Source organism: Oncorhynchus mykiss, chromosome 27 (genome assembly GCF_013265735.2).
Source record: "Oncorhynchus mykiss isolate Arlee chromosome 27, USDA_OmykA_1.1, whole genome shotgun sequence".
Taxonomy (NCBI): domain Eukaryota; kingdom Metazoa; phylum Chordata; class Actinopteri; order Salmoniformes; family Salmonidae; genus Oncorhynchus; species Oncorhynchus mykiss.
In genome coordinates, this window is record NC_048591.1 from 13084378 (window position 1) to 13099367 (window position 14990).

General features: G+C 42.3%; 1 protein-coding gene across 2 annotated transcripts in view; it reads right to left on the reverse strand.

Annotated features, from left to right (window-relative positions):
* LOC110507587 (SPARC-related modular calcium-binding protein 1-like) overlaps positions 1-14990 on the reverse strand; it is a 37742-nt gene that overhangs the window by 8432 nt on the left and 14320 nt on the right. For both annotated transcript variants that reach the window (XM_021587666.2, XM_036964949.1), the window contains exons 4-7: positions 10376-10475; positions 9971-10027; positions 9731-9811; positions 9449-9641 (exon numbers count right to left, since the gene is read on the reverse strand). In XM_021587666.2, coding sequence (XP_021443341.2) covers positions 9449-9641; positions 9731-9811; positions 9971-10027; positions 10376-10475 — 431 coding nt within the window. The remainder of the gene's footprint in view (positions 1-9448; positions 9642-9730; positions 9812-9970; positions 10028-10375; positions 10476-14990) is intronic.

The following is a 14990-nucleotide window of genomic DNA, read 5'->3' on the forward strand; positions in this document are numbered from 1 at the left end:
GTAAGCATTTCACAGTAAAGTCTACACTGTTGGTTAAGGGCTTGTAAGTAAGCATTTCACAGTAAAGTCTACACTGTTGGTTAAGGGCTTGTAAGTAAGCATTTCACAGTAAAGTCTACACTGTTGGTTAAGGGCTTGTCAGTAAGCATTTCACAGTAAAGTCTACACTGTTGGTTAAGGGCTTGTCAGTAAGCATTTCACAGTAAAGTCTACACTGTTGGTTAAGGGCTTGTAAGTAAGCATTTCACAGTAAAGTCTACACTGTTGGTTAAGGGCTTGTAAGTAAGCATTTCACAGTAAAGTCTACACTGTTGGTTAAGGGCTTGTCAGTAAGCATTTCACGGTAAAGTCTACACTGCTGGTTAAGGGCTTGTCAGTAAGCATTTCACAGTAAAGTCTACACTGTTGGTTAAGGGCTTGTAAGTAAGCATTTCACGGTAAAGTCTACACTGTTGGTTAAGGGCTTGTCAGTAAGCATTTCACGGTAAAGTCTACACTGTTGGTTAAGGGCTTGTCAGTAAGCATTTCACAGTAAAGTCTACACTGTTGGTTAAGGGCTTGTAAGTAAGCATTTCACGGTAAAGTCTACACTGCTGGTTAAGGGCTTGTCAGTAAGCATTTCACGGTAAAGTCTACACTGTTGGTTAAGGGCTTGTCAGTAAGCATTTCACGGTAAAGTCTACACTGTTGGTTAAGGGCTTGTCAGTAAGCATTTCACGGTAAAGTCTACACTGTTGGTTAAGGGCTTGTCAGTAAGCATTTCACGGTAAAGTCTACACTGCTGGTTAAGGGCTTGTAAGTAAGCATTTCACGGTAAAGTCTACACTGTTGGTTAAGGGCTTGTCAGTAAGCATTTCACGGTAAAGTCTACACTGTTGGTTAAGGGCTTGTCAGTAAGCATTTCACGGTAAGGTCTACACTGTTGGTTAAGGGCTTGTCAGTAAGCATTTCACGGTAAAGTCTACACTGTTGGTTAAGGGCTTGTAAGTAAGATTTCACGGTAAAGTCTACACTGTTGGTTAAGGGCTTGTCAGTAAGCATTTCACAGTAAAGTCTACACTGTTGGTTAAGGGCTTGTAAGTAAGCATTTCACAGTAAAGTCTACACTGTTGGTTAAGGGCTTGTAAGTAAGCATTTCACAGTAAAGTCTACACTGTTGGTTAAGGGCTTGTCAGTAAGCATTTCACGGTAAAGTCTACACTGCTGGTTAAGGGCTTGTCAGTAAGCATTTCACAGTAAAGTCTACACTGCTGGTTAAGGGCTTGTCAGTAAGCATTTCACGGTAAAGTCTACACTGTTGGTTAAGGGCTTGTCAGTAAGCATTTCACGGTAAAGTCTACACTGTTGGTTAAGGGCTTGTCAGTAAGCATTTCACAGTAAAGTCTACACTGTTGGTTAAGGGCTTGTAAGTAAGCATTTCACGGTAAAGTCTACACTGCTGGTTAAGGGCTTGTCAGTAAGCATTTCACGGTAAAGTCTACACTGTTGGTTAAGGGCTTGTCAGTAAGCATTTCACGGTAAAGTCTACACTGTTGGTTAAGGGCTTGTCAGTAAGCATTTCACGGTAAAGTCTACACTGTTGGTTAAGGGCTTGTCAGTAAGCATTTCACGGTAAAGTCTACACTGTTGGTTAAGGGCTTGTCAGTAAGCATTTCACGGTAAAGTCTACACTGCTGGTTAAGGGCTTGTAAGTAAGCATTTCACGGTAAAGTCTACACTGTTGGTTAAGGGCTTGTCAGTAAGCATTTCACGGTAAAGTCTACACTGTTGGTTAAGGGCTTGTCAGTAAGCATTTCACGGTAAGGTCTACACTGTTGGTTAAGGGCTTGTCAGTAAGCATTTCACGGTAAAGTCTACACTGTTGGTTAAGGGCTTGTAAGTAAGATTTCACGGTAAAGTCTACACTGTTGGTTAAGGGCTTGTCAGTAAGCATTTCACAGTAAAGTCTACACTGTTGGTTAAGGGCTTGTAAGTAAGAATTTCACAGTAAAGTCTACACTGTTGGTTAAGGGCTTGTAAGTAAGCATTTCACAGTAAAGTCTACACTGTTGGTTAAGGGCTTGTCAGTAAGCATTTCACAGTAAAGTCTACACTGTTGGTTAAGGGCTTGTCAGTAAGCATTTCACAGTAAAGTCTACACTGTTGGTTAAGGGCTTGTAAGTAAGCATTTCACGGTAAAGTCTACACTGTTGGTTAAGGGCTTGTCAGTAAGCATTTCACAGTAAAGTCTACACTGTTGGTTAAGGGCTTGTAAGTAAGCATTTCACAGTAAAGTCTACACTGTTGGTTAAGGGCTTGTCAGTAAGCATTTCACGGTAAAGTCTACACTGTTGGTTAAGGGCTTGTCAGTAAGCATTTCACGGTAAGGTCTACACTGTTGGTTAAGGGCTTGTCAGTAAGCATTTCACGGTAAAGTCTACACTGTTGGTTAAGGGCTTGTAAGTAAGATTTCACGGTAAAGTCTACACTGTTGGTTAAGGGCTTGTCAGTAAGCATTTCACAGTAAAGTCTACACTGTTGGTTAAGGGCTTGTAAGTAAGAATTTCACGGTAAAGTCTACACTGTTGGTTAAGGGCTTGTCAGTAAGCATTTCACGGTAAGGTCTACACTGTTGGTTAAGGGCTTGTCAGTAAGCATTTCACGGTAAAGTCTACACTGTTGGTTAAGGGCTTGTAAGTAAGATTTCACGGTAAAGTCTACACTGTTGGTTAAGGGCTTGTCAGTAAGCATTTCACAGTAAAGTCTACACTGTTGGTTAAGGGCTTGTAAGTAAGCATTTCACAGTAAAGTCTACACTGTTGGTTAAGGGCTTGTAAGTAAGCATTTCACAGTAAAGTCTACACTGTTGGTTAAGGGCTTGTCAGTAAGCATTTCACGGTAAAGTCTACACTGCTGGTTAAGGGCTTGTCAGTAAGCATTTCACAGTAAAGTCTACACTGCTGGTTAAGGGCTTGTCAGTAAGCATTTCACGGTAAAGTCTACACTGTTGGTTAAGGGCTTGTCAGTAAGCATTTCACGGTAAAGTCTACACTGTTGGTTAAGGGCTTGTCAGTAAGCATTTCACAGTAAAGTCTACACTGTTGGTTAAGGGCTTGTAAGTAAGCATTTCACGGTAAAGTCTACACTGCTGGTTAAGGGCTTGTCAGTAAGCATTTCACGGTAAAGTCTACACTGTTGGTTAAGGGCTTGTCAGTAAGCATTTCACGGTAAAGTCTACACTGTTGGTTAAGGGCTTGTCAGTAAGCATTTCACGGTAAAGTCTACACTGTTGGTTAAGGGCTTGTCAGTAAGCATTTCACGGTAAAGTCTACACTGTTGGTTAAGGGCTTGTCAGTAAGCATTTCACGGTAAAGTCTACACTGCTGGTTAAGGGCTTGTAAGTAAGCATTTCACGGTAAAGTCTACACTGTTGGTTAAGGGCTTGTCAGTAAGCATTTCACGGTAAAGTCTACACTGTTGGTTAAGGGCTTGTCAGTAAGCATTTCACGGTAAGGTCTACACTGTTGGTTAAGGGCTTGTCAGTAAGCATTTCACGGTAAAGTCTACACTGTTGGTTAAGGGCTTGTAAGTAAGATTTCACGGTAAAGTCTACACTGTTGGTTAAGGGCTTGTCAGTAAGCATTTCACAGTAAAGTCTACACTGTTGGTTAAGGGCTTGTAAGTAAGAATTTCACAGTAAAGTCTACACTGTTGGTTAAGGGCTTGTAAGTAAGCATTTCACAGTAAAGTCTACACTGTTGGTTAAGGGCTTGTCAGTAAGCATTTCACAGTAAAGTCTACACTGTTGGTTAAGGGCTTGTCAGTAAGCATTTCACAGTAAAGTCTACACTGTTGGTTAAGGGCTTGTAAGTAAGCATTTCACGGTAAAGTCTACACTGTTGGTTAAGGGCTTGTCAGTAAGCATTTCACAGTAAAGTCTACACTGTTGGTTAAGGGCTTGTAAGTAAGCATTTCACAGTAAAGTCTACACTGTTGGTTAAGGGCTTGTCAGTAAGCATTTCACGGTAAAGTCTACACTGTTGGTTAAGGGCTTGTCAGTAAGCATTTCACAGTAAAGTCTACACTGTTGGTTAAGGGCTTGTAAGTAAGCATTTCACGGTAAAGTCTACACTGCTGGTTAAGGGCTTGTCAGTAAGCATTTCACGGTAAAGTCTACACTGTTGGTTAAGGGCTTGTAAGTAAGCATTTCACGGTAAAGTCTACACTGTTGGTTAAGGGCTTGTCAGTAAGCATTTCACGGTAAAGTCTACACTGTTGGTTAAGGGCTTGTCAGTAAGCATTTCACGGTAAGGTCTACACTGTTGGTTAAGGGCTTGTCAGTAAGCATTTCACGGTAAAGTCTACACTGTTGGTTAAGGGCTTGTAAGTAAGATTTCACGGTAAAGTCTACACTGTTGGTTAAGGGCTTGTCAGTAAGCATTTCACAGTAAAGTCTACACTGTTGGTTAAGGGCTTGTAAGTAAGCATTTCACAGTAAAGTCTACACTGTTGGTTAAGGGCTTGTAAGTAAGCATTTCACAGTAAAGTCTACACTGTTGGTTAAGGGCTTGTCAGTAAGCATTTCACAGTAAAGTCTACACTGCTGGTTAAGGGCTTGTCAGTAAGCATTTCACAGTAAAGTCTACACTGTTGGTTAAGGGCTTGTAAGTAAGCATTTCACGGTAAAGTCTACACTGTTGGTTAAGGGCTTGTCAGTAAGCATTTCACAGTAAAGTCTACACTGTTGGTTAAGGGCTTGTAAGTAAGCATTTCACAGTAAAGTCTACACTGTTGGTTAAGGGCTTGTCAGTAAGCATTTCACGGTAAAGTCTACACTGTTGGTTAAGGGCTTGTAAGTAAGCATTTCACGGTAAAGTCTACACTGCTGGTTAAGGGCTTGTCAGTAAGCATTTCACGGTAAAGTCTACACTGTTGGTTAAGGGCTTGTAAGTAAGCATTTCACGGTAAAGTCTACACTGTTGGTTAAGGGCTTGTCAGTAAGCATTTCACGGTAAAGTCTACACTGTTGGTTAAGGGCTTGTCAGTAAGCATTTCACGGTAAAGTCTACACTGTTGGTTAAGGGCTTGTAAGTAAGCATTTCACGGTAAAGTCTACACTGTTGGTTAAGGGCTTGTCAGTAAGCATTTCACGGTAAAGTCTACACTGTTGGTTAAGGGCTTGTCAGTAAGCATTTCACGGTAGTCTACACTGCTGGTTAAGGGCTTGTAAGTAAGCATTTCACGGTAAAGTCTACACTGTTGGTTAAGGGCTTGTCAGTAAGCATTTCACGGTAAAGTCTACACTGTTGGTTAAGGGCTTGTAAGTAAGCATTTCACGGTAAAGTCTACACTGTTGGTTAAGGGCTTGTCAGTAAGCATTTCACGGTAAAGTCTACACTGTTAGTTAAGGGCTTGTCAATAAGCATTTCACGGTAAAGTCTACACTGTTGGTTAAGGGCTTGTAAGTAAGCATTTCACGGTAAAGTCTACACTGTTGGTTAAGGGCTTGTCAGTAAGCATTTCACGGTAAAGTCTACACTGTTGGTTAAGGGCTTGTCAGTAAGCATTTCACGGTAAAGTCTACACTGTTGGTTAAGGGCTTGTCAGTAAGCATTTCACGGTAGTCTACACTGCTGGTTAAGGGCTTGTAAGTAAGCATTTCACGGTAAAGTCTACACTGCTGGTTAAGGGCTTGTCAGTAAGCATTTCACGGTAAAGTCTACACTGTTGGTTAAGGGCTTGTAAGTAAGCATTTCACGGTAAAGTCTACACTGCTGGTTAAGGGCTTGTCAGTAAGCATTTCACGGTAAAGTCTACACTGTTGGTTAAGGGCTTGTAAGTAAGCATTTCACGGTAAAGTCTACACTGTTGGTTAAGGGCTTGTCAGTAAGCATTTCACGGTAAAGTCTACACTGTTGGTTAAGGGCTTGTCAGTAAGCATTTCACGGTAAAGTCTACACTGTTGGTTAAGGGCTTGTAAGTAAGCATTTCACGGTAAAGTCTACACTGTTGGTTAAGGGCTTGTCAGTAAGCATTTCACGGTAAAGTCTACACTGTTGGTTAAGGGCTTGTCAGTAAGCATTTCACGGTAGTCTACACTGCTGGTTAAGGGCTTGTAAGTAAGCATTTCACGGTAAAGTCTACACTGTTGGTTAAGGGCTTGTCAGTAAGCATTTCACGGTAAAGTCTACACTGTTGGTTAAGGGCTTGTAAGTAAGCATTTCACGGTAAAGTCTACACTGTTGGTTAAGGGCTTGTCAGTAAGCATTTCACGGTAAAGTCTACACTGTTAGTTAAGGGCTTGTCAATAAGCATTTCACGGTAAAGTCTACACTGTTGGTTAAGGGCTTGTAAGTAAGCATTTCACGGTAAAGTCTACACTGTTGGTTAAGGGCTTGTCAGTAAGCATTTCACGGTAAAGTCTACACTGTTGGTTAAGGGCTTGTCAGTAAGCATTTCACGGTAAAGTCTACACTGTTGGTTAAGGGCTTGTCAGTAAGCATTTCACGGTAGTCTACACTGCTGGTTAAGGGCTTGTAAGTAAGCATTTCACGGTAAAGTCTACACTGCTGGTTAAGGGCTTGTCAGTAAGCATTTCACGGTAAAGTCTACACTGTTGGTTAAGGGCTTGTAAGTAAGCATTTCACGGTAAAGTCTACACTGTTGGTTAAGGGCTTGTCAGTAAGCATTTCACGGTAAAGTCTACACTGTTGGTTAAGGGCTTGTCAGTAAGCATTTCACGGTAAGGTCTACACTGTTGGTTAAGGGCTTGTCAGTAAGCATTTCACGGTAAAGTCTACACTGTTGGTTAAGGGCTTGTAAGTAAGATTTCACGGTAAAGTCTACACTGTTGGTTAAGGGCTTGTCAGTAAGCATTTCACAGTAAAGTCTACACTGTTGGTTAAGGGCTTGTAAGTAAGCATTTCACAGTAAAGTCTACACTGTTGGTTAAGGGCTTGTAAGTAAGCATTTCACAGTAAAGTCTACACTGTTGGTTAAGGGCTTGTCAGTAAGCATTTCACAGTAAAGTCTACACTGCTGGTTAAGGGCTTGTCAGTAAGCATTTCACAGTAAAGTCTACACTGTTGGTTAAGGGCTTGTAAGTAAGCATTTCACGGTAAAGTCTACACTGTTGGTTAAGGGCTTGTCAGTAAGCATTTCACAGTAAAGTCTACACTGTTGGTTAAGGGCTTGTAAGTAAGCATTTCACAGTAAAGTCTACACTGTTGGTTAAGGGCTTGTCAGTAAGCATTTCACGGTAAAGTCTACACTGTTGGTTAAGGGCTTGTAAGTAAGCATTTCACGGTAAAGTCTACACTGCTGGTTAAGGGCTTGTCAGTAAGCATTTCACGGTAAAGTCTACACTGTTGGTTAAGGGCTTGTAAGTAAGCATTTCACGGTAAAGTCTACACTGTTGGTTAAGGGCTTGTCAGTAAGCATTTCACGGTAAAGTCTACACTGTTGGTTAAGGGCTTGTCAGTAAGCATTTCACGGTAAAGTCTACACTGTTGGTTAAGGGCTTGTAAGTAAGCATTTCACGGTAAAGTCTACACTGTTGGTTAAGGGCTTGTCAGTAAGCATTTCACGGTAAAGTCTACACTGTTGGTTAAGGGCTTGTCAGTAAGCATTTCACGGTAGTCTACACTGCTGGTTAAGGGCTTGTAAGTAAGCATTTCACGGTAAAGTCTACACTGTTGGTTAAGGGCTTGTCAGTAAGCATTTCACGGTAAAGTCTACACTGTTGGTTAAGGGCTTGTAAGTAAGCATTTCACGGTAAAGTCTACACTGTTGGTTAAGGGCTTGTCAGTAAGCATTTCACGGTAAAGTCTACACTGTTAGTTAAGGGCTTGTCAATAAGCATTTCACGGTAAAGTCTACACTGTTGGTTAAGGGCTTGTAAGTAAGCATTTCACGGTAAAGTCTACACTGTTGGTTAAGGGCTTGTCAGTAAGCATTTCACGGTAAAGTCTACACTGTTGGTTAAGGGCTTGTCAGTAAGCATTTCACGGTAAAGTCTACACTGTTGGTTAAGGGCTTGTCAGTAAGCATTTCACGGTAGTCTACACTGCTGTTTAAGGGCTTGTAAGTAAGCATTTCACGGTAAAGTCTACACTGTTGGTTAAGGGCTTGTCAGTAAGCATTTCACGGTAAAGTCTACACTGTTGGTTAAGGGCTTGTCAGTAAGCATTTCACGGTAAAGTCTACACTGTTGGTTAAGGGCTTGTAAGTAAGATTTCACGGTAAAGTCTACACTGTTGGTTAAGGGCTTGTAAGTAAGCATTTCACGGTAAAGTCTACACTGTTGGTTAAGGGCTTGTAAGTAAGCATTTCACGGTAAAGTCTACACTGTTGGTTAAGGGCTTGTCAGTAAGCATTTCACGGTAAAGTCTACACTGTTGGTTAAGGGATTGTAAGTAAGCATTTCACGGTAAAGTCTACACTGTTGGTTAAGGGCTTGTCAGTAAGCATTTCACGGTAAAGTCTACACTGATGGTTAAGGGCTTGTCAGTAAGCATTTCACGGTAAAGTCTACACTGTTGGTTAAGGGCTTGTAAGTAAGATTTCACGGTAAAGTCTACACTGTTGGTTAAGGGCTTGTAAGTAAGCATTTCACGGTAAAGTCTACACTGTTGGTTAAGGGCTTGTAAGTAAGCATTTCACGGTAAAGTCTACACTGTTGGTTAAGGGCTTGTAAGTAAGCATTTCACGGTAAGGTCTACACTGTTGGTTAAGGGATTGTAAGTAAGCATTTCACGGTAAGGTCTACACTGTTGGTTAAGGGCTTGTAAGTAAGCATTTCACGGTAAGGTCTACACTGTTGGTTAAGGGCTTGTCAGTAAGCATTTCACGGTAAAGTCTACACTCGTTGTATTTGGCGCACGTGGCAAATAAAGTTTGATTTGATATGTATATACTGTATTCTATTCTACTGTATCTTAGTCTACGCCGCTCTGACATTGCTCGTCTATATATTTATACATTCTTAATTCCATTCGTTACTTAGATTTGTGTGTATCGGGCATATGTTGTGAAATGGTTAGATATTACTTGTTAGATATTACTGCACTGTCAGAGCTAGAAACACAAGCATTTCACTACACCCGCAATAACATCTGCTAAACACCTGTATGTGACCAATACAATTTGATTTGGACAGTCTATGTCATGGAAAGAGCAGGTATTCTTAATGTTTTGTATACTCCGTGTTTGAGTTCTTCGGTAGGCATTTCTTAGGCTCCTGGGCTACATGGGGTGCATTGATCAGTTTAGTAAAGTGTGGAATGGGAGAGTTCTGATAGCGGACTGTGCGTGTCATGGGAGTGTAGTATGCATTTAGTTAAACTTTATTGTTATGCCAAGTTAAACTGGTACAAGTCATTCCTATGTAACTACCTGGTAATTATCAGGCTGTAAAATAAAGCGTTAGCCACATTTCTCTATCCACTAGGTGCCTTGTTCGAGGCCATACCTGGCAGAGGTGCCTGGTAGAGGCCGTCCTGTGTCTACCCGGACACACCAGCAGTACCCCGTGGTGACGTGGCACTGGATGGGGCTGTAGCGCCCGTCTGCACTGCATTTTGGGATGAAGCGCTCCTCCTGCCACAGAACATGCACCTTGGCCATCAACGCTGCTCTCTCCCTCTCACACGTCTGAGGACTGTCTGTGGAAGCACGAATGTACGCACACACACTAATCATTATCTCACAGAAGTGATAGCTATGAAAGCTCATAAAAAGAAAAACTCCTTACCTGTAGGGCGTTTTACAGAACGATTCCCTTTGGGGTCAGAGTTCAACCGGATGGTCACCCAGAGCGGAGGAGCGGTGATTCCTGTACAGGAAATATAGTGATATTAGTGTAAACAAACAATATGGTGGTATCATTCTGAAAATGTCCATCATTACGGGACGGTTTCCCAGAGACAGATTAAGCCTAGTGCTAGACTTAAAAGCATGTTCAACGGTTATTCTCCAAGTCCACTCCTCTCACCTGCTACAGACTTGGTCCTGCTAGGGTCGGCGGTGGGCCGGGAGGGACCACCCTCACCTGTGTCCACAGAGACAAGAACTTTTCAAGGACCAAAGTGACTGTGATAAAAGCCTGTACCAGAGTAGATACGTGTGTGGCAGTGTTTGAGTGAGTCTTTATATTAGTGTCAGTGGAGCACTATTGATTGATATACAGTACAGTACTTATGCGTGTCAGTCAGGTGAATTCTCACCTCTTTGGGCTGACTCCAGATCAGTCATCTGTGTAATTTCAGACAAATGACTCATGGCACAACACAACATACTACAAAGAGGGCTGGGTGAAGATCTGTTTAATGGGTGGCTTGATAGATGCTAATTCACAACTATTTCCCGCTGGCCGTTTGGGTCTAAACTCTTGTCTCACCTGTGCAGTTGGGTCTGAGGTGCAGGACAGAGGTCCCACTGACAGGTTTCCCATCTGGAGTAGAGCACCAGCAGTAACCAGTCTGGTTGTGGCACTGCACCTGAGGAAGTGGGACATTTGTCAGAACCTGCGTTTTTCCAACTTCATCAAAGCCAAGTACTGAAATGTATACTCACTAAAGGGTAGCCATAGACTGTACTCTCTGCTACCGTCCGGCAAACGGTACCGACGCATCGGCCAACAGGCTTCGAGACAGCTTTTACCCCCAAGCCATAAGACTGCTAAATAGTTAATTAAATGGTTACCCAGACTCTTTTCACTGACCCCATCTTGTGCTGCCTCTATGCACACTCACAAGACTATATACAGTGCCTTGCGAAAGTATTCGGCCCCCTTGAACTTTGCGACCTTTTGCCACATTTCAGGCTTCAAACATAAAGATATAAAACTGTATTTTTTTGTGAAGAATCAACAACAAGTGGGACACAATCATGAAGTGGAACGACATTTATTGGATATTTCAAACTTTTTTAACAAATCAAAAACTGAAAAATTGGGCGTGCAAAATTATTCAGCCCCTTTACTTTCAGGGCAGCAAACTCTCTCCAGAAGTTCAGTGAGGATCTCTGAATGATCCAATGTTGACCTAAATGACTAATGATGATAAATACAATCCTCCTGTGTGTAATCAAGTCTCCGTATAAATGCACCTGCACTGTGATAGTCTCAGAGGTCCGTTAAAAGCGCAGAGAGCATCATGAAGAACAAGGAACACACCAGGCAGGTCCGAGATACTGCTGTGAAGAAGTTTAAAGCCGGATTTGGATACAAAAATATTTCCCAAGCTTTAAACATCCCAAGGAGCACTGTGCAAGCGATAATATTGAAATGGAAGGAGTATCAGACCACTGCAAATCTACCAAGACCTGGCCGTCCCTCTAAACTTTCAGCTCATACAAGGAGAAGACTGATCAGAGATGCAGCCAAGAGGCCCATGATCACTCTGGATGAACTGCAGAGATCTACAGCTGAGGTGGGAGACTCTGTCCATAGGACAACAATAAGTCGTATATTGCACAAATCTGGCCTTTATGGAAGAGCGGCAAGAAGAAAGCCATTTCTTAAAGATATCCATAAAAAGTGTTGTTTAAAGTTTGCCACAAGCCACCTGGGAGACACACCAAACATGTGGAAGAAGGTGCTCTGGTCAGATGAAACCAAAATTGACCTTTTTGGCAACAATGCAAAAGGTGCATTGCAAAATCTACAATGGAATGGTTCAAAAATAAACATATCCAGGTGTTAGAATGGCCAAGTCAAAGTCCAGACCTGAATCCAATCGAGAATCTGTGGAAAGAACTGAAAACTGCTGTTCACAAATGCTCTCCATCCAACCTAACTGAGCTCGAGCTGTTTTGCAAGGAGGAATGGGAAAAAATGTCAGTCTCTCGATGTGCAAAACTGATAGAGACATACCCCAAGCGACTTACAGCTGTAATCGCAGCAAAAGGTGGCGCTACAAAGTATTAACTTAAGGGGGTTGAATAATTTTGCACGCCCAATTTTTCAGTTTTTGATTTGTTAAAACAGTTTGAAATATCCAATAAATGTCGTTCCACTTCATGATTGTGTCCCACTTGTTGTTGATTCTTCACAAAACAATACAGTTTTATATCTTTATGTTTGAAGCCTGAAATGTGGAAAAAGGTCGCAAAGTTCAAGGGGGCCGAATACTTTCGCAAGGCACTGTATATATATACAGACACACACACTACATTGACCCTCTCACACAAAACACACACACACTCACATACACACACACACATACCGACACAACATAAATACACACGCACACTTTTAAACTCATCATACGCAAAGTTTACAAAGCATTAGGAACACCTTCATAACATTGAGTCCCCCCCCCTTTGCCCTCAAAACCGCCTCAATTCACCGGGGCATGGAATGTACAAGATGTCGAAAGCGTTCCACAGGGATGCAGGCCCATGTAGACTCCAATGCTTCCCACAGTTGTGTCAAGTTGTCTGGATGTCCTTTGGGTGGTGGGCCATTCTTGAGACACACAGGAAACTGTTGAGTGTGAAAACCCCAGCAGCATTGCAGTTCTGGACACACTCAAACCAGTGCACCTGGCACCTACTACCATACCCATCAAAGGCACTTCAATATTTTTTTTCTTGCCCATTCTCCCTCTGAATGTCACACATAAACAATCCATGTCTCAATGCTTAAAAATCCTTCTTTAACTGGTCTCCTCCTCTTCATCTACACTGATTGAAGTGGAGGGATCATAGCTTTCAACTGGATTCACCTGGTCAGAGCAGGTGATCCTAATGTTTTGTATGCTGTTACTCTGTTCTTTATTCTTACTCTTATTATTATCTATCCTGATGCCTAGTCACTTCACCCTGCCTTTATGTACATATCTAGCTCAAATACCTCGTACCCCTGCACATTGATCTGGTACTGGTACTCCCTGTATATAGCTCCACATTGATCTGGTACTGGTACTCCCTGTATATAGCTCCACATAGATCTGGTACTGGTACTCTCTGTATATAGCTCCACATAGATCTGGTACTGGTACTCTCTGTATATAGCTCCACATAGATATGGTACTGGTACTCCCTGTATATAGCTCCACATTGATCTGGTACTGGTACTCCCTGTGTATAGCTCCACATTGATCTGGTACTGGTACTCCCTGTATATAGCTCCACATTGATCTGGTACTGGTACTCCCTGTATATAGCTCCACATAGATCTGGTACTGGTACTCCCTGTATATAACTCCACATAGATCTGGTACTCCCTGTATATAGCTCCACATTGATCTGGTACTGGTACTCCCTGTATATAGCTCCACATAGATCTGGTACTGGTACTCTCTGTATATAGCTCCACATAGATCTGGTACTGGTACTCTCTGTATATAGCTCCACATTGATCTGGTACTGGTACTCCCTGTATATAGCTCCACATTGATCTGGTACTGGTACTCCCTGTATATAGCTCCACATTGATCTGGTACTGGTACTCCCTGTATATAGCTCCACATAGATCTGGTACTGGTACTCCCTGTATATAGCTCCACAAAGATCTGGTACTGGTACTCCCTGTATATAGCTACACATAGATCTGGTACTCCCTGTCTATAGCTCCACATAGATCTGGTACTGGTACTTCCTGTATATAGCTCCACATAGATCTGGTACTCCCTGTATATAGCTCCACATAGATCTGGTACTGGTACTTCCTGTATATAGCTCCACATAGATCTGGTACTGGTACTCTCTGTATATAGCTCCACATAGATCTGGTACTGGTACTCCCTGTATATAGCACCACATAGATCTGGTACTCCCTGTCTATAGCTCCACATAGATCTGGTACTGGTACTTCCTGTATATAGCTCCACATAGATCTGGTACTGGTACTCTCTATATATAGCTCCACATAGATCTGGTACTCCCTGTATATAGCTCCACATTGATCTGGTACTGGTACTCCCTGTATATAGCTCCACATAGATCTGGTACTCCCTATATATAGCTCCACATTGATCTGGTACTGGTACTCCCTGTATATAGCTCAACATAGATCTGGTACTCCCTGTATATAGCTCCACATAGATCTGGTACTGGTACTCCCTGTATATAGCTCCACATAGATCTGGTACTGGTACTCCCTGTATATAGCTCCACATTGATCTGGTACTGGTACTCCCTGTATATAGCTCCACATTGATCTGGTACTGGTACTCCCTGTATATAGCTCAACATAGATCTGGTACTCCCTGTATATAGCTCCACATAGATCTGGTACTCCCTGTATATAGCTCCACATAGATCTGGTACTGGTACTGCCTGTATATAGCTCCACATAGATCTGATACTGGTACTCCCTGTATATAGCTCCACATAGATCTGGTACTGGTACTGCCTGTATATAGCTCCACATAGATCTGATACTGGTACTCCCTGTATATAGCTCCACATTGATCTGGTACTGGTACTCCCTGTATATAGCTCCACATAGATCTGGTACTGGTACTGCCTGTATATAGCTCCACATTGATCTGATACTGGTACTCCCTGTATATAGCTCCACATAGATCTGGTACTGGTACTCCCTGTATATAGCTCCACATTGATCTGGTACTGGTACTCCCTGTATATAGCTACACATAGATCTGGTACTGGTACTCCCTGTATATAGCTCCACATAGATCTGGTACTGGTACTCCCTGTATATAGCTCCACATAGATCTGGTACTCCCTGTCTATAGCTCCACATAGATCTGGTACTGGTACTTCCTGTATATAGCTCCACATAGATCTGGTACTGGTACTCCCTGTATATAGCTCCACATAGATCTGATACTGGTACTCCCTGTATATAGCTACACATAGATCTGGTACTCCCTGTATATAGCTCCACATAGATCTGGTACTGGTACTCCCTGTATATAGCTCCACATAGATCTGGTACTCCCTGTCTATAGCTCCACATAGATCTGGTACTGGTACTTCCTGTATATAGCTCCACATTGATCTGGTACTGGTACTCCCTGTATATAGCTCAACATAGATCTGGT